Source organism: Fusarium redolens (assembly GCF_020744475.1).
Source record: "Fusarium redolens strain MPI-CAGE-AT-0023 chromosome Unknown BKA55scaffold_17, whole genome shotgun sequence".
NCBI lineage: Eukaryota > Fungi > Ascomycota > Sordariomycetes > Hypocreales > Nectriaceae > Fusarium > Fusarium redolens.
Genome location: NW_025763680.1, coordinates 183312 through 204497, shown reverse-complemented (window position 1 = coordinate 204497; position 21186 = coordinate 183312). Strand labels below are relative to the sequence as shown.

At 46.9% G+C, this 21186-nt stretch overlaps 6 protein-coding genes across 6 annotated transcripts; 4 read left to right on the top strand and 2 right to left on the bottom strand.

The window, feature by feature from the left end:
- Window positions 1-170: 170 nt before the first annotated feature.
- BKA55DRAFT_708546 (cytochrome P450) lies at window positions 171-2514 on the bottom strand (the record flags this gene model as incomplete). Its single annotated transcript, XM_046200739.1, has 8 exons — window positions 171-280; window positions 423-524; window positions 573-868; window positions 913-1037; window positions 1086-1420; window positions 1472-1654; window positions 1701-2206; window positions 2327-2514. The coding sequence occupies 8 exons, from the start codon at window positions 2512-2514 to the stop codon at window positions 171-173; spliced, it is 1845 nt and encodes a 614-aa protein (XP_046044446.1).
- A 1561-nt stretch (window positions 2515-4075) lies between these two features.
- Window positions 4076-5867, top strand: BKA55DRAFT_708542 (uncharacterized protein; the record flags this gene model as incomplete). Its single annotated transcript, XM_046200738.1, has 4 exons — window positions 4076-4219; window positions 4274-4310; window positions 4360-4829; window positions 5054-5867. 4 exons carry the CDS (start codon window positions 4076-4078, stop codon window positions 5453-5455), a joined length of 1053 nt encoding a protein of 350 aa, XP_046044445.1. The 3' UTR covers window positions 5456-5867.
- Window positions 5868-8243: 2376 nt separating this feature from the next.
- On the bottom strand, window positions 8244-10169 carry BKA55DRAFT_623357 (amino acid/polyamine transporter I). The gene is made up of 3 exons (XM_046196798.1): window positions 9777-10169; window positions 9153-9724; window positions 8244-9102 (listed from the first exon to the last, which is right to left on the bottom strand). Exons 1-3 carry the CDS (start codon window positions 9971-9973, stop codon window positions 8306-8308), a joined length of 1566 nt encoding a protein of 521 aa, XP_046044444.1. The 5' UTR covers window positions 9974-10169; the 3' UTR covers window positions 8244-8305.
- Window positions 10170-11062: 893 nt separating this feature from the next.
- BKA55DRAFT_694849 (uncharacterized protein) lies at window positions 11063-12295 on the top strand (the record flags this gene model as incomplete). Its single annotated transcript, XM_046200092.1, has 2 exons — window positions 11063-11353; window positions 11399-12295. The coding sequence occupies 2 exons, from the start codon at window positions 11063-11065 to the stop codon at window positions 12293-12295; spliced, it is 1188 nt and encodes a 395-aa protein (XP_046044443.1).
- Window positions 12296-13388: 1093 nt separating this feature from the next.
- Window positions 13389-15423, top strand: BKA55DRAFT_579286 (mate-domain-containing protein). The gene has a single exon (XM_046193836.1). It carries the CDS (start codon window positions 13533-13535, stop codon window positions 14961-14963), a length of 1431 nt encoding a protein of 476 aa, XP_046044442.1. The 5' UTR covers window positions 13389-13532; the 3' UTR covers window positions 14964-15423.
- Window positions 15424-17617: 2194 nt separating this feature from the next.
- BKA55DRAFT_597681 (uncharacterized protein) lies at window positions 17618-21067 on the top strand (the record flags this gene model as incomplete). Its single annotated transcript, XM_046196112.1, has 7 exons — window positions 17618-18063; window positions 18134-18632; window positions 18663-18956; window positions 19010-19110; window positions 19175-19284; window positions 19318-19377; window positions 19428-21067. The coding sequence occupies 7 exons, from the start codon at window positions 17618-17620 to the stop codon at window positions 21065-21067; spliced, it is 3150 nt and encodes a 1049-aa protein (XP_046044441.1).
- Window positions 21068-21186: the final 119 nt, after the last annotated feature.

The window sequence follows — 21186 nt, the reverse complement described above, 5'->3', positions numbered from 1 at the left end:
AATGAATCCTCTACAAAGAAGAATAAGGATGATTAGTGGCATAATTTTCATATTGGCTAGATATTATATCGGGTAATACACAAGTAAAATGTTATCTGAGTTTAACAATCTGCCCTTTCAAACCCCCTCTCCTCCTCAGTGTCTTACAAAATGGGCGACAAACAAATATTTCATGCTCTTCCGTTAGCACTGGCCCTTGGGGTAAACACCATTTCCAACCTAGGCAGTTCCAAAGTGTAACAGTCTCTCAATCCATCAATGAAAGCCTGCGGATTAGTACCTGGTGCGAAAGCGATATCATATCGGGACAGAATATCCATCAGGACATAGCGCATCTCCATAAGGCCCAGTTGCTTTCCAGCACACACGCCACGACCTGTCATGTCAGCTAGTTCCTGAAAAGTGAAGTTAGGGAAGCCAACCAGTTGAGAATGGGGCGTAGACAGACGCGTCCTTGATAAGCTCTGGCTTAGTGGTCCATCGCTCAGGAATAAACTCATTCGGTTTCTCGAAACAACGCTCATCTACACCCCGTCAGCAACAATGCCACATCAGCTCCTCATTAGTCATACCCCGGTACATAGTGTAAGAAGGATTGTGCACGATGGTATCCCCAGGTATGTAGACATCATCAATTTGCATCCCTTCTGGTGGTGTCATCCTTGGAAGACCTGACGGGACAACAGGATAAAGACGGAGAGACTCGTCGATACAAGCTTGTAGATACTGTAGCTTGCTTAGCGAGATGAGGTCAGATTCCTCGTGCGCATTCTTGTAATCGTCAATCTCAGCCTGAAGCTTGGCTAGCGCATCGGGGTGAAGTGCGAGATGATGCAAGAGACAAGTCGTAGAAGAGGAAGTGGTGTCACTAAGATGTTAGCGCTATACATCGATGTTCTAGTCCAGTCTTACCTGCCAGCGATAACAATAAGATGAGCGTCGCCACAGAGGTTATTATAATCTTGCTCCGTTGGCTTCCCAATCGCATCGTAATCATCCAGAATACTACTAAACACATCTGGTTCTGCTGGTTTGTTCTACAACAATTAGCCGTCTTCTTCATCGAGGAGAATTTCGAATGATACCTTTCTTCGAGTCTCAACTTGATTCCTGATAAAAGCCTGGAAAGCCAAATACGAGCTATTCACGACCGGTATTGCCGCAACAAGAGGGAAGAACCAAATGAGTCGCCGAAACGCGCCCATGAAACCTTGAGTCTTGTGAGATTCAGTAAAGAATTTGTGTTCGACTCTGTTGGCGAGCATGTCGAAACTCTTCCCAAAGGCAAGATCACCCATGATGTCAAAGGTGTAGAAGTTGATCCATAAGGATACATTGAATGGTTTGCCCTTCATGTCATCGATGCGGTCGGTGAGGAGTTTAGTGTATTTGAGGACTCGGTGTTCATAGTCACGCAGAGCTACTGCTTGTTAGTTTTTATCTTCTTTAAATCAGGAAGAGGATTCTGTACCTTTGGTAGTGAACGCTCTGTCCCAAGCTTTGCGGCGGTTTGCATGTTCCTTCTTTCGTCGCTCAGCAAGAAGATTGGTCCACGGATGGGAAATACCATAGAATGGAGCTTTAGTCGCCGGTGATGCGGTCGCGTGAATGACACGGAAGGATCTGGGTGTCGCGATTGAGATCTCGGTAGGACCTTGAAGTATGAGTAGAGTGCTTATTTGAGGCTTGTATGAACATACCAATTCTCACAACATCTCCATACTTCTCATGGAGCTTCTGGACTTCGAGATACATATGCTCTTCATCAACAGTAAGATAAGTAGGATAGAAAGCTGAGAGGCGCGCGAGAAATGGACCGGGGAAGCGGTTCAGTCGGTGAAAGAATGCTCGATACACCAGAGTACTGATTGAGAGTCCCGTAGCAAATGACGCGAACCATTTGTTGGTGACTGATAGAGCTTGCCAGACTGAAAAGGAGTAGAGTTGGGTGAGAAACAATGAGACAGTGACCTCGTACGTTGCCCATGCCTTTATGAGCTTGACAGTCCAAAGATCCCATTCTCCTTTGCGTAGAACAAAAACATGTACGACTACTCCAAGGAGGAATGCAGCGCCAAAGGCCTGTGTAGTCTCAAGATGAGCTTCAGTCAAAAGCATTTTGATGGTTAACCTGTTGCATAAACCCAGGTGAGATGGCAGGAAACCACATTCGTTTGTGAGACATTGACAGCTTCTTGTATCCAACCTTCATTTCAAATCCAGATTCTAATGACGAAATAGGTTGCAGGAACTTTTGGGGGCCAATATGGTTTACAGGTTGTTGTCAAAAAGTGTGTTACAGCGAGCGTCTTGGCAAATTACCAACCAGCGAATACGCTTATTCAACGTCTGTATAAGCCCATTGTAGGCTCTTTGCAGCGCGCTCGGCATAACCCCTTGGCTAATTACATCAGTGCATGCTTTATCACCTTTACCGGTGGGTGATGTGATGGCCTTCTGCAGGATAAATGATATCATCGGCTTTTCATTGGGTTGCAGGAGGACTTGCTGCATAGCTTTATGCATATACAGCGGCCGCTAGATGCTTTAAATGGGCTTGCAGCCGAGACATGATGTGAGGATGTGCGGATATGGATAATCCTTCCGAAAGACAGTGGAGGGGGGGGAGACAAGTTCGCCATTTCAGCCCACTTTATGAGGCGGTTTGTTCAGCAATCGGAATGCTGTATTGCCAGTATTCTGAGTATTGTGTTTTGAAACATTTCATGTGAAGACGGTGCAGCAAAGATGCATGAAAACGGCGTGGAGGCCCCCAAACCTTGATGTCGAGTACAGTCCGTTTATGCCGTTTCCCAATTCAGCGTTGCACAAAAGATTCCACTTGGGAAGCCCGATATTTACTGCGTATAGCATGTTTGATTGGTTCGCGCTCTCGCTCCGGAGGATCGGAGGTTGTCTGCTCCGTTGCTTATTACCATTCAACGTTGGGTCGCATCGGATTGGGTTCAATTACAAGAGACACTTGATACGATTGATTGAAACGGATGCAGCGCCATCCGAGACCCTTTACAATGGGGAATTTTCTTATTCGATAACTGGCTGAGCGGCCTGAGAAGATCAAATAAGGTGCTGATATCTCACTCCGAATTCAGGATGTCAGGTCCTGCGAATCACATCAGTCAGCCACTGGGTTAGCGCCGACTCTGATTGTCAGCACTGTTGCACGCAGCACTTGAAATGGATCCAACAAATGTTGCGGTAGGGAAACTCAACGGGAAATTTCTTTTCGTCCTCGGAGCACAGAACCGTATTTTTATGAACCGGGTGCTGCAGCTAGACTGGCGGTAGTTATCAACGGTTGTCGAAAACCCTGGTGTTTTGAGACTCTGCGGCTTAAAAATTGGCCTATGATTGACGGATCATAAATTAAGTTTCAATCTATTAAGCGAAGAGGAAAACTTAGCATTGCAACTAACTAAAAGCCGTTTAGCTAAAACTCCCCGCGGAGATAGCGATTCATGATCATCACGGAGCATCACGGCTCAACCTCCGATCCAAAGAGGGGTTCGATATCACAGAACCTTGGCGACCAATTGATAAAGCAGATTCCCTCTCAACTGCGTCATTACTACCTTTAAAAAGGCCACGGAAATTCCAAACCTTTAGCTATAACAGTCTGAAGTTCTAGACTCTCAAAATATTAACCAATTCGTGTTTTTCATCAAGAGTAAAAGGCATCGGCTTCTCCTCCGATGTGAGCTAAACCTCAGTGAATCAAAAACTCCGTCTTTCTGCGGATCCTAGAACCATAACGGGTCCTAAACCCCGGATTTTCCTCCACCAAGAATGTCACCGTTGAATCTGGTCCCGAGTGTTCGGCCTCCAAACGGCGAGGCTTTTTCAGAAGACTAATGATGACCTTTTCCCCTCTTGTTTTTTGGTTCCCCGCTCCTAAATCGGCCGAGGCAGAGATAAGAACGACTTCTCTCCTTTTCATCTCGTCATTGTCTTGACGGTTCTGGTCTCTGGGCTGTTCGAGCAGTCTGTATAATCAAGATGATCCTGCGACCGTTGTAGACGCACCGAGCTCAGATTTGTGAGGGATTCCGACGTCATGGCCGGGCTGCAGCCCGATATTTATGCAGCCATCAGCATCACTTGGGTCGCGGCCTTTCTGGCCCTTGGTTTGCGACTCAAAGCGCGACGAATGACCAAGATGAACCTTTGGTTCGACGATTACTTTGCCATCATCGCATTGGTAGGATTGGTTCGCAAACGCGATCATTACGCAGGTGCTCACTTCTTGTCACAGCTCTTCGTATCAAGTTACTGTTCCGTCACCATCTACTGTATGCACGACATACCCTATCTCCGATCGCAGTCGCTTACCTCTTATAGGGACACATAGTTACAAACTCGGACAATCGGTCCTCACGGTCGCGGATCCAATCGAAGCAACCCGTATTCAAGACCGATCGCGACTTTTACTCTGGATCTGTGAACTTCTCTACGCCTCGTCGATCGCATTTTGCAAACTCAGTATTTTGTGCTTTTACTGGCGCGTTTTTCAGTATACATCGATTCGATATGCCATCATTGGCTTGCTTATCGCCGTCAGCATATGGATAACTATTCGAACTTTCATGGTCATCTTTCACTGCGTGCCGATTCGAGCATACTGGGATAAGAGCATACAAGGCGCGAAATGCCCTTTTAACGAAGCGAATTTCTTCTTTGCTACGATTCTTATTCATACCACGATGGACTGTGTTATCCTGATTTTACCCGTCATCGAAGTTATGAAGATGACGTTACCTTTATCGCAAAAGTTGGCCGTTGTTGGACTCTTTACATCTGGAACCATGTACGTTGAAGTTTTCTTGGGAATTTCCTGGTCTAACGTTGTACAGAGTTTGCGTTGCATCGATTTTTGTTTTGGTGCATTCAAAGTTGTACAACCCTCGAACCGACGACATTCCGAAAGATATGGCACAGAACATGATGTGGGCAGCTGTCGAGATAAATACGGCGGTTTTCTCCGGTACGGGCTGATCTTCATCCTTACTACCTCCTCTGCTAACAAATGGTGTAGCTTGTCTTCCTATGCTACGACCTATTTTTCGTCATTTTCTCCCAGGACTCTCGACAACAGAAGAGTCAGCCCAAGCGCCGATCAGTTTACCAAACGTTGTCCTACCCGGAGTACGGCTTACGGAAACGAGATCAAAGAAACGGGAGTCTCGTAGGTCAGGCATGTCTCATGGGCTATATGATCCGGAGTTGGGTGTCTTTCATGGATTTTCGGATATATCAAGCATCAGAAGCGTGGCGTCTAGGTCAGACGGTGACTCAACGCCGGGAAACATCTAATATTAATACCAACTATTTCAAATTTCAATATCCTGTTCTTTATATTGTAGGTCCATCGTATCCTACGGAACCGAACTACAAGGGCAATCCAGCAGCATTATCACCATATTCTTTGATGTTGTAATTAGATATTCAATTCTTGGCAGACCTTTCAAGTTTGCTTCCAGTGAGCCTGGGAGCCAGTCTTGCAAATCTTGGATGGGACCATTAGACCAGTCCCAAGCAAGTACAAGCAGCAATCTTCCAACAAACAGGTCCCATATTTGCCTCAACCGCCTTATCGACGCCGTATGGGACCTCAAAGCATACTACATCCTTGCGAGACTTCAAAGGTCCCCTGCGGCTCCCACTCATCACGCCAACCTCCTGTGGATCTGTGAAGAGTGATAAGCTGCGATTAGGTTCCCTTTATAGGTTTAAGGCGTCTCAAGAACACTGTCTTATCTTGCACCGAGTCTAAATCACCCGCCGTGATATTGGTGCTCCCCAGTGATCCACGTATATGTAGTTTCTGTCTTCGCGGGGCAGGCTGAACTCGAGGGTGTTGGAAGAATCGTGACTGATAGCTTGTACTTGTTCACTGCGAGCCTTAACGGGAGTGTTGGAGCAGTGAGGATTGGTCTTCGCTAGGGTCGGTTGTAGTGTTGTAGTATTAATTGGAGAGCAGTTGCGGGCCGTCTGAGTTCAACGTCGAAAAGCCGTGGCAATAGTATTCATATATGCTTCGCAACGGTGTTCGACTTCCGAACGCGACCATTTCTTCCTCTGACATGTAGTTCGGGCTGGCATCCAACTCATTTCAATCCGAATTAGTTCTTGAGTTCTGTCATCGCTCCGTGGCAGTCCCTCAACGAGGGCCCATGTTGTCGCAACTTCTGTACTCGCTTCATCGATCGCAACGTCCATGTAGCCACGTGCTACTTTGGCAGAGCCTCAGAACGGTCGTGGAGCTGAAGGTATTAAAGTCCGCCCAACTTTTGAAGTTCCATAAGCTGGTGAGAATATGAGGGCGTAAATATGAATGGCGAGGCCAACAAGGACAAGAAGCACCATGGCGAGGATAACGCCTTTTTGTCGGCTAAGGCGGTCGAAAGTAATGACGTCCATCTTAAGAATATCGAACTTGGTACTGTTTTGATTTGATTTATCGTTGGTTCCTGCGGATACTTTCCAAAGAGACGGGACGAAAGAACGGTTGGCTGTCAGATTCCTTGGGGCCAAGACAACCTTTTGTAAGAATTGGGAAATTGGGGTTGGGCTTATGTCTCCAGTTCATGTTCATTTCCAATAGCGGCGCAGCCAAGAGGAACCTACCAACTGTTGGTGGCTGGATGCGATGTGGAGACATGTTGGACCCTTTGGTGAGGCTAATTGGATTTATCGTAAGTCTGAGACAGGGATCTCTTCTGACATTGGTCAGACGGGACTAGCACTTGAACCGTACATCCTACCCGTGCTAGGAGGTACAATTCTCCGACTAACTCTCCATTATGGTTAAATTTCACGGAAACCTTGTGCTTGACTACTCGAGTCTTTCAGACTATGATCTACATACAATACGACGTATAGTTCAGAGTTGTGAAACAACAGTGACGAATTCAGTTTCTCTAATGCCCCTGGTAAGTGAGATGAATGTCAGATGACACTGATGACAGCATCAGTCCGAGCGTGCATCTTGGACAGTCCCAACTGCAGCTGAATGATCCATTTACGATAACTGATGTCAGCGCCATCAAGCTATCCCGGGCAATCACGAGCGGCACAGTCTCAAAAACGGCATCATCACTTCTCGATACTTATTTCCATCAAGACAACGTTGTATCAATGGAGAATTTTGCTTGACATTCTGATCAATTTGGCTCAGCGAGGAACCGAAGAGGAAGATTTTAGTGCCCCTGCATTTGACTCCGCTCAGGTCTGTCGATATCGCTTGCAATGCTGTCATTGCGATGGGTCATCCTGTGTTCTAGAACGGCCATTTATGGGACGAAGACCTGATCTGGAATGTGCCAAGAAGTGTTGGTCCTTAGTTCGCAGCTGTTGGTTGACAATTGGGCCCTGCTGAGCTGGCTAACGGACCTGTTATGGATGTCGGTAAAGGACAGTGGAGACGCTATCAGAAATGTTAGAACCAACACAATTTTGGCGGTCAATAGTTACCAAATAGTTACGGGATGTCCGGATAGCAGCTAAAGCTTGTGTTCAGCAATTTAACTTAAAGACCGTCCAGCTTCTGATAACAAATATGAGAGGCGTCGCCATGAGGTCCGAGGCTGCACCAGTTTGTTCTTGGAATATGCATCAAAAGATTCCTGAAGTCAAGACATCCAGTATTTGGAGAGGGACTACCCGCTAATCCCTGTTGTTAATGGTCCTATTTAGCCGGATGACGAACTGCGTTCAGGCTTGGGCAACAGGGGTTTATAGTGCATGCTTACCCTGCAACGCAACATTGCGAAGCTAGATGCGATCTTCACCTTGCCTGTAAGAGCATCAGAGGCAGAATGCATTTGAGAAATTGTGAATATTATCACTATTGAAGAATTAAATCAATTCGAAACGTTTAAGTTGGGTTTTATACGAAAGTTTGCTGGGCATTAAGACAAAGCGAGGCGCGTGAGAAACCCTGCTTCTCTCGAGTAGGATTAAGCCCCGGAGGAAGAAAGAGTATTCACAAATATAGCAGATTAATTATACTCTGCGATGTAATTTACTCTTTAAAAATGAATAAGATAAAAATATAGAAATCTTTGTTTATTGGGACCTAACTCATCTGTATCTCAATGCGAATAGGGTATCACTTTACACGAGCACAAATAACCGTTACATATGGCCATACGAACCATAAACCGCGAATTTTGTGGATAACACGAAGCGAGAAGATGTTGATCAGCATATTAAAAGGTAACTTGGTCAAAGGAAGCCCATTACTATCCTCAGTCTATATTAATGCTCAAGCTTTTGTTCATCATGATCATTCTGACGCATTGGCAACCACAAACTCAAGAATGGTCAGGTTCGGTCCATTCCAGTGCTTTCGAGCGTGGGTGAACCATAGACCAACAGCAATGGCCAACACAGCAACCATGACTGGGCCGCAGTAGTTCATGTTCTCCCCAGTGACTGGGAGAGTTGATGGGAAGGGGAGGAAGATGATGACATAGAGGGTATAAACCAGAGCAAAGACGTTGACGGGAAGGCCGAAGCGACCAAGGTTCCACTCTCCAAGCTTGATGGTAGATCCAGAGAGACGAACATATATGATACTGGCAATGGCAATAGCATAGCTGAGGTACAGGGCCAGAGATGATAGAGATGTGATGGCACCAAAAGCGACGTAGGAGGTGTTACCAATGTTGAGAAGGTTCAGAGCGCAGACGAGGAAAACGGTGAGGATGATGGAGCGTGTAGGGACGCGATGAGTAGGGCTGACATACGCAAAGTAGCCAGGCATACCACCATCGCGAGACCACGCCCATGTTAGACGGGAGACGGATGCAATATTGGCGAGGTTGACACTGAATGAGATGATAAAGAGGCCGGCGATCATGGCAGTGGTAGCTTTATTGGAGCCGGTGACGTTGAGGAGGATGGCTTGGATCTGGCTGGGTTGCTCGAGCATGTCTTCGACGGAGCCCATGGCAGAGATGAGAACATTCACCATGATGAAGCCGAGGACGCCGTTCATGAAGATGGACCAGAACATAGCGCGGGGGACGGCTGACTTGGCCTTTCGGGTCTCCTCGGACATATGGATAGCACTGTCGAAGCCTGCAAATAGTTAGTAGGGGTCATGTTGGAGGACTTCCTGGGGGACTTACCCGTGAAACTCCATACGCAAGTCAGCATGCCCAAGTTCCAAGCAATATACTCATTGTCCCATCCAGAAGAGATGTTACGCTGCAGCCAGAAAGACGAAGGGTTTCGAGGGCCCATGACAACAAGAACAACGACAAAGATGACGAAGAGGCAAACGTGAAGAACACCAGCGACAAGCTCAACCCAAGGAATGAGCTTGAACGCATAAACGTTCATCAACCCATGGACCAAACACATGGCGATGACAAGAACGGAGGTATGCCATCCTCCAGCGACATAACTGGGATGGTTGATGCTGATCATCGACTCGAGGAGGATGATAGTGACGTTCGCAATAGCAGCCAGCAGGGACACATAGCCGAACCATGTAGACCACCCTTGGATCCAAGTCGCGAACCGCTTCACCGATTGAGGTGCCATGTAATATGTCCAGTGGTATTGCGCGCCAGCGACAGGCTGAATCGAAGCCATTTCTCCCAACGACGCAGCCTGGGAGATGGCGCCGAAGAAGACGATGATGAAGCTGAACAGGAAGGTTTGGGGTCCGCCATTGAAGAGGGCAAAGTACATGTTTCTACCAATATTAGCATCGCGATGTTATCAGGTATAGAGGGAGTTTAACTTACGAGCACATACCCTCCCATAATGCCATATACGTCAACGAAAAAGCAAAAAGCTGCGAAAAAGAAAACACCTTGCGCGTTCTGGTAACATTGTAGATGTTGGAGTCCTCGGGCGGCCTGGCTGAAGCGTCAACGCTCACTGGAATGGGCGGCTGTTTGCCCGAGGCTTCTAACTCAATGCTGTTACTGCCGTGAGACATCTTGAGCCGATCTCAGATACCCAGAATATGCGTGTGATGCAGGAACACGAACCAACAGAGTTGGGGGTTGCTATATTAAAAGTAGGTATGCGGCAAGATAAGCAGACCTTCAGGTATAAAAATGCCAGCACAAGTTACCAACAAAGTGGAGCTATCGGGGAAATTCGAACGAGCTATTGCCTGAAACAAGCAAAACCTCTGCATCAAGGTTGAGCGAGAGGTCCCCCAACGGAAGGATGGGTTTAGGCGAGGCGAGATTGCCGCGAATAGGCCGGGAAAGATCGAACGGTGTCTGAGGATTGTGGCGTCGCAGATCATTTCTTATTAGGAGATTTCGTGGAACCGCTTGAGATGCAACGCCAAGTGGACTCGAAGGAATATTTGGTGTGAAAGCTAGCAGGGACCAGGCTTTATTGGCCAACAGCCACAGACAGATATCGTTTTTTTTTGTTCTCTTTTCCCTTTACACTGTGATCAGTAATGAGTAACGAGTGAAGAGAGAATCGGAGAGAGGAAAAAAAGCCTGCATTGCTTGGCTTACTCCTCCGCACATCATGCTGAACAAGAAGCAGGGATTGTAATTGTCATCACCAAGCTGCATAGATCGACAAGACATTCAGCATTTAATAGGCCACATCACAGAGTTCCAAATCTCCACTTGAAGACGAAGGAAAAGTGGACGGCATTTAAAAAGGTTGAAATTTGGATGCCTGGTGGTCCGAGATAGAGTAGATATCCCGGTTTCTGGAACATGAGAGGACCGCATTGCAAGCCACTGACCTCAGCGAGTTCGGACAAATTATCCTCAGAGCTGAAGAAACTCGAAACATGGCAAGATCATGCAATCCTGGCGTCCCATTCAAGGTTCATCGTGTATGTATGTCTTAATTTAATTAATCGCCTGCCTGGTCGTTGATATTCATGCTGTCACCTTACCCAATGCAACTCTATTTATTTGACAGACCCGAATGCTACCCTTTCCCCGTCCACTCGGTCCGCCCTTGCTGTATCATTAAAACCAACACGTTGGTCCCTTGCTTAAAGGCCGTTGAACCCTCCGGAGGGTTCTGATCGAATACTACGCCGACGATGGACCAAGTATCGCAAGCGGCTCCGCCGTTTTATCCGTTGACGGATAGTAACCATGCTGCACTTGTTGTCATCACTGCTGTAATATTCTTTATTTATGCGATTCTTGGTATTTTCGGTAAGCTGATCATTCGGTTGAATATCACTTCAATGAAAGATTTCGACGTCGGTTTGTTGATTGCTGCGTTGTTGTATTTTATACAAACGGCTTGTGTTGTTGCTGCTTGCAGTCATGGGCTCGGTGAGCATCGTTACACTCTTTCTGGTGAGGACTTTGGTCGTTTCAGCAAGGTAAGTGTTTTGTTGGTTTGTAGAGATGTTGCTAATATCTTGTAGTTGATGTATGCTTCGCGAATATTCGGAATTCTTGTTCATGCGACGACGAAAGTTTCTCTTGGACTTCTTATTCGACAGATCGATCGACAAGGTGGACTCAATACTGCGAATATGATCCTTGGTGGAGTTGTTATTGCATGGGCTGTCTCTGGAGTATTTGCGACCGCATTCCAATGTCCTATGCCAGAGCCATGGCTCGCTGAGAACAAAGCACAATGTCCGAGCCAAGGACCGATCTTTCTCTATAACGGCATCATGATCATCCTCACTGATATTGCTCTTTGCATTCTCCCGGTCGCAATGATGTGGGAAGTCCAAACCTCGATACGAAGAAAGCTCATCGTCATGGCGCTTTTCGGCACGCGACTCATCGTCCCGATCATAACGATACCCGAGCTCGGACACGCCCGATACATGTTTGGCGATTCAGAAGATGTCACATGGGAAGCTGTCTCAACAATGATCTGGGGTCAAATCGCACTCGGCCTCTCAATAATCACAGTCTGCATCCCCAGTCTCAAAGGCGTCATCGACAGCCTTCTCGGCTCTACCGCCGTCGCCGCCATAAACACTCCCTACGAACTCAAAGACAGCGGTAACGGAACCGGTCTCGAAATGACAGCTCTCTCCGACTCACGAACAAAACAAACCTCCAAACAAGGAAGTGGTTTAGGCAGTGCTCTACGAAGACATTCAAGACCAAGACATAACGATCAACCAATATGGCGAAGGGACGTCACGGCGGAGGTACGAACGGAAATAGCGAGTGGGAGCGATAGCGTGAGGAATTTGACGGAGGGTGTTATGGTGAATAGGGATTTTGAAGTATCTTACGATGATAGACATACTTCGAGGGCGGATTCTATGGGATCTAGTGAAGGTGCATATCGGATGTAGGACAGTTGGAGCGTTAGTGATGATAATGGTATTGTTCCTTGTCTTAATTTGTGTGGTATGATTTACAAGGCTCAAACGTCGGAGGATTAGCTCCTCCTTGCCTCAGCCGCACCGAATCCACGGTCGTGGAGCTTTTGCGAATTAGAAGAGCGGCACAGCCGTAGATCTGAACTTGTTCAGTTCCTTTCTTCCGTAGGATCACTAGCGTACTCGGCGGGAACAATAGCAAAAGAAAGAAAAACCACCGATCGGAGGAATGAGAAAGGTCAAGCGATGGGTCGGGTTCACCCGGTAAATCCCCCAGTCGCTGAAGATAAAATGGATCCAGGGGTTTGATATGTCCGTTGTGGCTTGCGACTCGCTGGCTGGGAATTAACGCCAAGGTTATCTCCGGTCCACTTGGTCTTGTAGCGGATTAAAAGGGCTGACTTGAGTTACGGGCCGGACCCTAGCTCCCCGGGGCGATTTCTTGGTTCCCCGAGAAATACCATGGCTTGAACTAAAGACCATTGTCTTAGCCACTGTGATGATGCTGACATTGTGAAAATTCCCTTTTTTCGTCATCTGGCAGTCAGTCTGCCATGAATTTGTTGTGTAACATCGTGAGAAACCGCGGTTACAACGTGTTGATAGAGTTCAACCAATTTAAACTGCCGAGCTCCATTTTCGGTGCTCGTATATGATCGTCCACTCTGCGTGATACCTTCAGTTGCCGCGAGTGGGGGTTACAGAGTGCTATGCACTGATGCCACTAATTTAGCCACTGTAATCCACTCTCTAAATTGTCGGTTGTGGCACGTTAATGGCTGGTCAGAGCATGAATTAGTACGTAACGAAGAATCTATTGATGAAGGAACTACTACGTACTTCCTTGTTCCTTGCTGATGGCTCCTCTTCGCTATGCTTTTCGTGGCAAGACATGCGAATGGATGAGACGAGTTCTACAAGATGGAGTTTGTGGGATCATTATTTGTAATTTGGTGGGCTTGTGGCTATAGACATAATTGTCTTGAGGTGCAGGGTTTATTATGAACGCTGCCACCAACCATTTTGGTGCAATTTTGCTGACTCAATATTGTTAGTCACCATTCTTCCCCGCCCGGGATCGGATAAGATTTGTTGACTGACTACTGCATCTGGATCTGTGAGTCAAAGTAACTGCACGCTATGTAAACCTCACGCCTGTTAGGCATTTTGAATAGCATTTCTTCAATCAAAATCTTCATGATCAGTGATAATGACTTCTCACGACGAAGAGGCCCGGAATGAAGCGGCGCCATTGCTGCAAACCGATCAAGACAGATCTGTCGCAGAATGGCCTACAAACGACTGGTGGTCTGAGCTGTCGCTCATAACACGCTATACAGCCCCTCTAGTCGCAACATATCTACTTCAATACTCATTCAGCGTTATCACAACAACAGCAGCTGGTCATCTCAGCCCCGATGACTTGGCAGCCGCTGCAATTGGCGTCACGACCATGAACATCGCTGGTCTCGCCCTCTACGAAGGAATGGCAACAGCTCTCGATACTCTCTGCGCGCAAGCATATGGCGCTGGAAACAAGACAGGTGTTGGCTTACATGTTCAGCGCATGCTTCTTCTCATGACAGTCTTTACTGTCCCTGTTGCTGCTGTTTGGATATGTTCTCCTGCATTCTTGACTCTCATCCTCAAGCAAGAACACCTGGCCGTCAAAGCGGGTTCATTTCTTCGAGTCAGCATACTAGGTATCCCCGGCTATGCCTCATTCGAAGCTCTGAAGCGCTTCCTACAAGCCCAAGGCGACTTCAACACCGGCATGGCAGTCTTAGTCATCTGCGCCCCCATAAACGCCCTCCTCAGCTGGCTCTTCGCCTTCAAACTCAACCTAGGTCTCGAAGGAGCCGCTCTCGGTGCAGCAGTAGCCAACACCCTCCGCCCAACCCTCCTCCTCATCTGCATCTTCTTCAAAAAGTCAACCCACGAATGTTGGCCTGGCTTTACACGTCGTGCCCTACAGGGCTGGGGACCCATGGTTCGGTTATCTGCCGCCGGTTCGGCTGTCACGTTGGCGGAGTGGGCTGCGTTTGAGATCATCACCGTTAGCACGTCATACATGAGCACGATTCATCTCGCTGCACAGACGATTTTGACTACTACTTCGATAGTCATGTGGCATATTCCTTTTTCGCTTGGTGTTGCTGTTAGTACGAGGATTGGGCATTTGATCGGCGGTGGACATGTGGCTGCTGCGAGACGGATTACGATTCTTTATGGGACCATGTTTGTTGTTTTGGGATTATTCGATGGTGCTGTTTTGTTCTCGTTGAGGAATTACATTGGACCTTTCTATGCGAGCGATGAGGAGGTTCGACGGATTGTTACGAATACTATGCTTGCTGTGGCGGGCTTCCAAGTGCTGGACTCTATTGTTTGCGGATGCAATGGCGTCCTTCGTGGTTTGGCGAAACAGTCTGTGTCAGCATGGGTTGTCTTCATCGTCAACTACTTTGCTGCTGTTCCCATTGCGGTCTGGCTAGAACTAGGGCCTTGGAACCTGGGTCTGAATGGTGTTTGGTCTGGAATGATAGGTGGTTCTGGTGTTATTGCTATTATTGAAGTGATATATATGATCAAAGTCGACTGGAGAAGTTCAGTCGAGATAGTCAAGTCAAGAGAGGATTAGCTTCTCGACTTCACAATACAGCATCAACACAATTCTTCCAGCATCTCATTTAAAGCATCTTGGAGTCACTGTACGAGCCTCGATGCTGTGTCATAATGCAAAGTCCGAAACCGGGCGTCATAGTAACAGTTCAGCAGCCCATGATCGGCATGATTCGTTGTTTCCTCACTCCTCATACTCGCCACTTCTCTCAGTAAGCTTTCATCTAATCACGCGACCCATTTCTGTAATTTGATCGTCGTTATGTCCACGTGGTCCATAACCGTTCCCAAACCGTTCGGGAATCATCGTCATCGGTGACAGATCCTTGGGTCGGGGCCGTGGGGTTCTCAACCTCGTCAATCTTCCGATCTGCATTAGCAACCTAGTACATAGGCCCAACAAGAAAACAACCGTGATACTTGTGTGTTGGCATCATTCGCACGAGTGACTCCTCGGGCCAAAGGAACAAAGTGCAAATCGACCCCGCTCGATTACATGCTAAAAGGCGTAGTCATTCTGCATATTTGACTCCGTCATCTTTTAGCATTGCCCCGAGATTACCCATTGGCTTTGCTGGTCAACTTCCAAATCAGGACATGAGGGTTGCTTAAAGTGCAAATGTTCACAGCCAGCCATTGTTTCCCCCGTCAGACAGCCTCGAAACCATTTTCGAAGTAGAAAAACATGGGTAAAAATGTAGATGCGTGTTACCTTCTCCTTTGGGCCTCTGCGCTGTCTCTTTTCGCACTTTCGTATTCTCGAAGACAACAAATCTCAGGTCCCTAGATTGCACAAGATTTATTCTTTTTGATGGTCAAACCTTCAATGCATTATAGAGTCACTGAGCTGTAACAGCCCCCGCCAATCAATATAAGCTTAAAACAAGGCGGTCCCTTTTAGCCCTAAGCAATGAGCTGGCATTGTTGTTGTTAGCGCCGGAGTCGCTGAGTTGTCCACGAGTACGGACCGATAGCTCATCATATCAAGCTACGATGATCGCACATTTCATATTGAAATTCGCCCCCTTCGGTCCCGTCAAACTCTAATGACTTTCTCGAAGGCGACCATCACTAACAACCGGCGGTAGTTTTCGCACTTATTCTCTCACGTGTACATGTCATGTGCCCATGGCAAAGCCCTTCCATGAGGGGTTGGAGGTTTGAGATTATCGTGGAATGCGGAAAGAGAACATCATTGTGCATTTGGGTAATTTGACTATAAAACGGCATTGTTGTCCGTGTATTGTCACGGCAATACTTCAGCAGCAAAAATGACCATCGTCAAATTCTTAAGGACTGTTTTCAATTCTCCACAATCATATTCACGATGACTTCACATGATTATACTACACTTATAAGCTACAACGGTCAGTGATCGAGGATACCCGCCTGCCTTGACTCTTCACTTATTTTTGAAACACATTAGGCAAAATGGGCACTGTCACTTCGCAACCGCCTAAAAGATCTGGTTCAATGCATGTTGAGCCTTCAATCAGCTCGGTCACGCTGACTCACAACAGCCAGCAGCCAGATAGACCGAGACCAGTAACAAGGCCTCGCAGAAGAGAGTCTATGGACCAGTATTTGATCGGCGTTGGAGCATGGGCTGCAACCCGCGCAATGTCGGCCGCCTAGAGCGTTATCGTTCAACTGAAACTTTTTGGAGTCAATGGCGTTACGTCACTCGTTTATTCTGGATATTGGCGTTAGGAATTGGGTGATATAGATTCGTTTCAGACATACCTGCGGTATCGAGAGTAGTCAAACAGGATACTCACTGCAGGTCAAATACGTGAGCATATCACAGCACTTGTTTAGTGTTTTAGATAGATTGATCAAAGCCTATTATTTCTTTACCGGTCATAAGATCCTAGCCATCAGTGAAATCATATCAAGAATAACCAAAGTTAGAAGGAAATAATCATTGAAACTATCATCTTACCAATATCAGACTAAGTTCAAGGAGATGAAGATCAAGTGGCGGCTTACGGCCATGTGACACAGCTGCCCGAGATCCGCCGAACGGTGGTGAAGATCTCATCCACGATGAAACACCATGTCTCAGCGGAACAGACATTTACATATTTGCCTAATCAACCATTGGCCATACTTTATCCAAGCAAGGCAGCCTTAACATTCCCCTCTACTGAATGCCAATCAATAAGATTGCACTTCGCCTTACTCTTTGGAGTGCTCCAAACTGCATTTTATATAATCCTCTGCTGAATCGGGCAACTCACTTGATACTTTCGAAAGGTTAATGAATGCGAGGGTTTAAACGAAGCTACAGCGTACTTCTGCCAATGACTATGCGTCTCAGCGCTGTGTAAGCGTAGTAGCACTTATACACCTTGAAGTCCAATCAGGCCGCTTTTCTTTCTTTGTTTGAGGGGCTATGTCGGGCCGCAATTATGCCTATTTTAGGATACAAACACTGAGCCAGGCTCAGTCCAGCATCTGACAAATGGCTTTATAAGTAGCTGAAAGTCTTGGTGTCAGCTTTGAGAAACGATACCTAGGTTGGTCACTGCGGTAGGGGTATAAATATTGTATCTTGACAATGCAAGAGCCACGTGATCCCTACCACCAAGTCATTCTTTTCTTCCTTGTTCCTTATTTTCTGTCTTTGCCGCCCTTTCATCATACCAATAAGCAATCATCCAAGGCCACGCTATGGCGGAAGCATTTGGTATCGCTGGCAGTGCCTTCGGCACTGTTTCTTTGGGTTTGCAATTATTTAAAGAAATTTCGCAATATCTCGATGACATCGATGGCCGCGAAGAAGATCTCGAGCAAGCGCGAAATCACGCGACGAACATCCAACTCTCTCACAATGCACTGGATGTTGCTATATCTAACTCACCTACTAACGATCCCAATACAAAAAATGTGATCGATTCATGCAAGGCCTCATGCATTGCCGCGGTGAACAATTTGTTGGCAGTTGTGACAGAGCTCAGGGGCCCAACAACATCTGTGCCAAACAGTCACGCTGCCAGGGCTAAAGAGCTTTGCGCCAAATTGAAGTACCCATTCAAGAAGCAGAATATGGAAAGTCTTGAGGAGCATTTGTCGCGTACAAATAGTGCCCTACAAACCATATTGCATGTCTTTCAGCTGTATGTCATAACTATTACTTTTCGTCCTTCTAAATGCCATATTATATATTAATATTTATACTTAACAAAGCAACACTGGCCATGCAACGACTACCGCTATTGTTAGCATGCAGCAGGCTGTGACCGATGTTAATGTAATATCGGAGAAGAACAGAGCAGTTCTGGATAAAATGGATAAAATATCCCGGCTTCATGATAACAGGCTTGATACTATCCAACAAGGCCTCAGGGAACTTTTGATCCTCACACAAGATTCCGGCGAGTCGAAACGCTTGATGCGGACGATGGCCCAGCAAATCTCAGACCTCAACTCCCACATGAGTGTCTCAGCCAATTTGCAGCAGGACCAAGCATCTAGTTCTTCCGTACCAAGTATACACACGACAAGTTACCGAGGTAGTGGTAGCATGACATTTGATGCCTTTTGTTCTTGCAAAACACAGCGAACACGATATAGTCAACATCGTTGGGGGCCTTTCGTTCTCGAAGCCGAAATCAAATCAAGAGACCACCATGCCCCTGAATGCCCAATGTCAAAGCTTCCTGCAGCAACAGGTCAGACGAAGCGCGTATTAAACTTCTCCGTTCCCGCAATTTAGAATTGCTGGGGAAAGGCTAGTAAAGTCTCGCTGTCTTACACGAAAGGTGCAGGCATACTAGGGTTCGGTCAGACAGTGGCCTGGATTGCGACTGTAGATGAGAAATCATCTCCGGTGTTCCGAATTGTGGAAAAGATCGGTTTATATGATGAATTGCCACGCAAGGATATGAATACGCTGTTAGCTTCATGCTTCAGACGACTGGTCTGGTGTTACGCTAACTACCATGCTTCTCCCACGGATGTCAATGAGAACTGTGATTCAGTACTCGAGTGGGCATTAGACAAGTATCAGGTAGGATATGAGTACCTGAATAATGATTTCCGCTCTAACTGAATTTACTATAGTTGCAAGGATGGTCTTCGTCGGAGAGCGATAACCTGGCAGAACTATTTCATATGCTTGTTGCTGTCACTAAACCTGCAACTTGTAGACGCAGGAGCACATCGTAAGTTAATACAAACTCAACATTAACATATACGTGGAATTGCTGCTCATGTCTACGGACGTAGTAAACCTATCCCTGTTTTAGTAGCCAGAAGTTTTTGGTTTTCCCGCTGTACAAAGCCTAACGAAGTTACAAAGGCTCTGTTATCGAAATACAATGAATCGGTGGGCCATCGTCACCCTGACTAGGGACTATCGTGGTGGCGAGATGAAAACTATGAAAATGCTGAATATGGGCTGTTCCAAAGTTTTCCACAAGTGGCCGAAAGTAAGTCGCAGCATGACCAAGACCAATTCCACCATTATTAATCCAGGCAGGCCTAGAGTTTGGTCCACTAACTCAGGCTGTTCTCAAACAAGATCTGAAGAGAGTCCGACAGTTATTGGAGACATACCCATCGTATATCAACGAAATGAATTACTGCGGCCAGTCCCCCGTTCATCTTGCCATTGAGACGCAGAATCTCGCTGTTATAAGTGTTATCCTTGACTATACAGACGCTGAAGTTCTTCACACTATAGACAACAGGGGCCGTTATCCCATCGATTATGCGACAAGACCGGGCAACCATACTAAGGGGGCTCAAGTAGACTGCGGCGGCTGCAAAGTGCTTGAATTGCTTCTTCAATCAGATACGGCGCTTTTCCCTGCCTCGTTACTGCTCGACTTAAAGCCGTCACGTAACTGTATACAGGGTCATAAGATCCTTGTTAAAGGTCTAGCTGAAAGGAGAGAAAAGCTAAAACAACTCGCATACCAAACACTTTCTCCAGCTGAAAGGCAAGGCCTACAAATTCATCCAGCGAGGATCCTAGACCAAAATGCTACACGGGTACAGCACCAACTTGAAGCTCGAGGTTGCCCCATCCCAATGTCCCTCAAGGGGTACGCAGAAAACACTGGATCATCACGCGTCCAGAAATCGATTTACTCACATATTTATAGCGGCGAGGTCGCTGAATATGCCCACCAGTCAGGTTTCCACTACTCTGACAACGAACTTGCAGACTTTGTCTCCATCTTAGCTACTCGTATGAGCAGTGTTTCTGTACACGAGTATCGATACATCAACAATCCGTTTTCCTTTTCATATTTCTGCTGGATGATTGACCATTGCACGAGCGTCTCATCAAGGATTCCTGCCGGACAATTGCCAAGCCCGCACATAGAAGTGACCCCTGCTCACTATTTTATGGGCAGCTTGGGCGCATCGGCCAACCGTACCCGAGGATGGACCCCGGACTGCTCATTAACACTAGCAGCTCTTGAGATCGCATTTTCTGAGACCAATGTCGACAGATGTCGCTGCTGGTGTTCTCCAGGGGGGTGCATTCCTCTGGTCAAGCTTTTGGAGGGGATATGTTGGTCCAAGAGGCCCATCACATTCTCATCAGGACGAAGTCTTTCCCAAGCAACAGAAGAAGTGATAACTGGTCTATTCTCTGCACATATGGGTAAAATCAGCGAATACAAATGGATCTATGTGGCCATTATACGACACTATACGTCTGTTATGCTGGGTCTGCGTCACGCTTGCTGCTCCATCATTGAGAATGCTTCAGGTCCCTTACCAGAAGAGGAGTACCGGGAAATTGAAGAGGAAGATTCTCTCCTACTTGGATTGTTAGAGGGTCTCCTTACAGAGTTTGAATGCGAGCGTCGCCGCGACATGAGATTGGAAGACTTTTTTGCATGGATGCGAAGCGTTTGGGCTCCAAGAATGCGGGAGGTTGGGCAGGAACTTGCTTCTCAAAGGCTCACAGACCAGCAACTCCAAGACGCCGAAGCCATTGGGGTAGTTTTGAGAGTTCATGGGCCTCCACCAATGGGTTCGGGTTCAAATTCACGGGTTGTTGAACTGACAGAAGGTGATATATGGGATGCTATGGACGAACTGGACAAGATTGCTACAGATCCGGAGAGGCCTACGAAGGGAAGTCTAGAGACCCGTACTTGAACAGAGATCGATTTTTACTTTACTGAATTTCTATGGCCAAATATCTTTACTGCCCAAAGGCGTCTTTTGCTCCCAGATAAATATGGTCAGCCTCATCTGTCGCAAGTTTTGATGTGTTG

Bases quoted from the DNA above. Each gene is read 5' to 3' on its own strand.
- BKA55DRAFT_623357 (XM_046196798.1), bottom strand. From the start codon at position 9,973: ATGTCTCACGGCAGTAACAGCATTGAGTTAGAAGCCTCGGGCAAACAG. The intron at 9,725-9,776 runs GTAAGTTAAACT...TAATATTGGTAG, and splicing joins TTATGGGAGGGTATGTGCTC to AAACATGTACTTTGCCCTCT. The intron at 9,103-9,152 runs GTAAGTCCCCCA...AACTATTTGCAG, and splicing joins TTGCGTATGGAGTTTCACGG to GCTTCGACAGTGCTATCCAT.
- BKA55DRAFT_579286 (XM_046193836.1), top strand. From the start codon at position 13,533: ATGACTTCTCACGACGAAGAGGCCCGGAATGAAGCGGCGCCATTGCTG.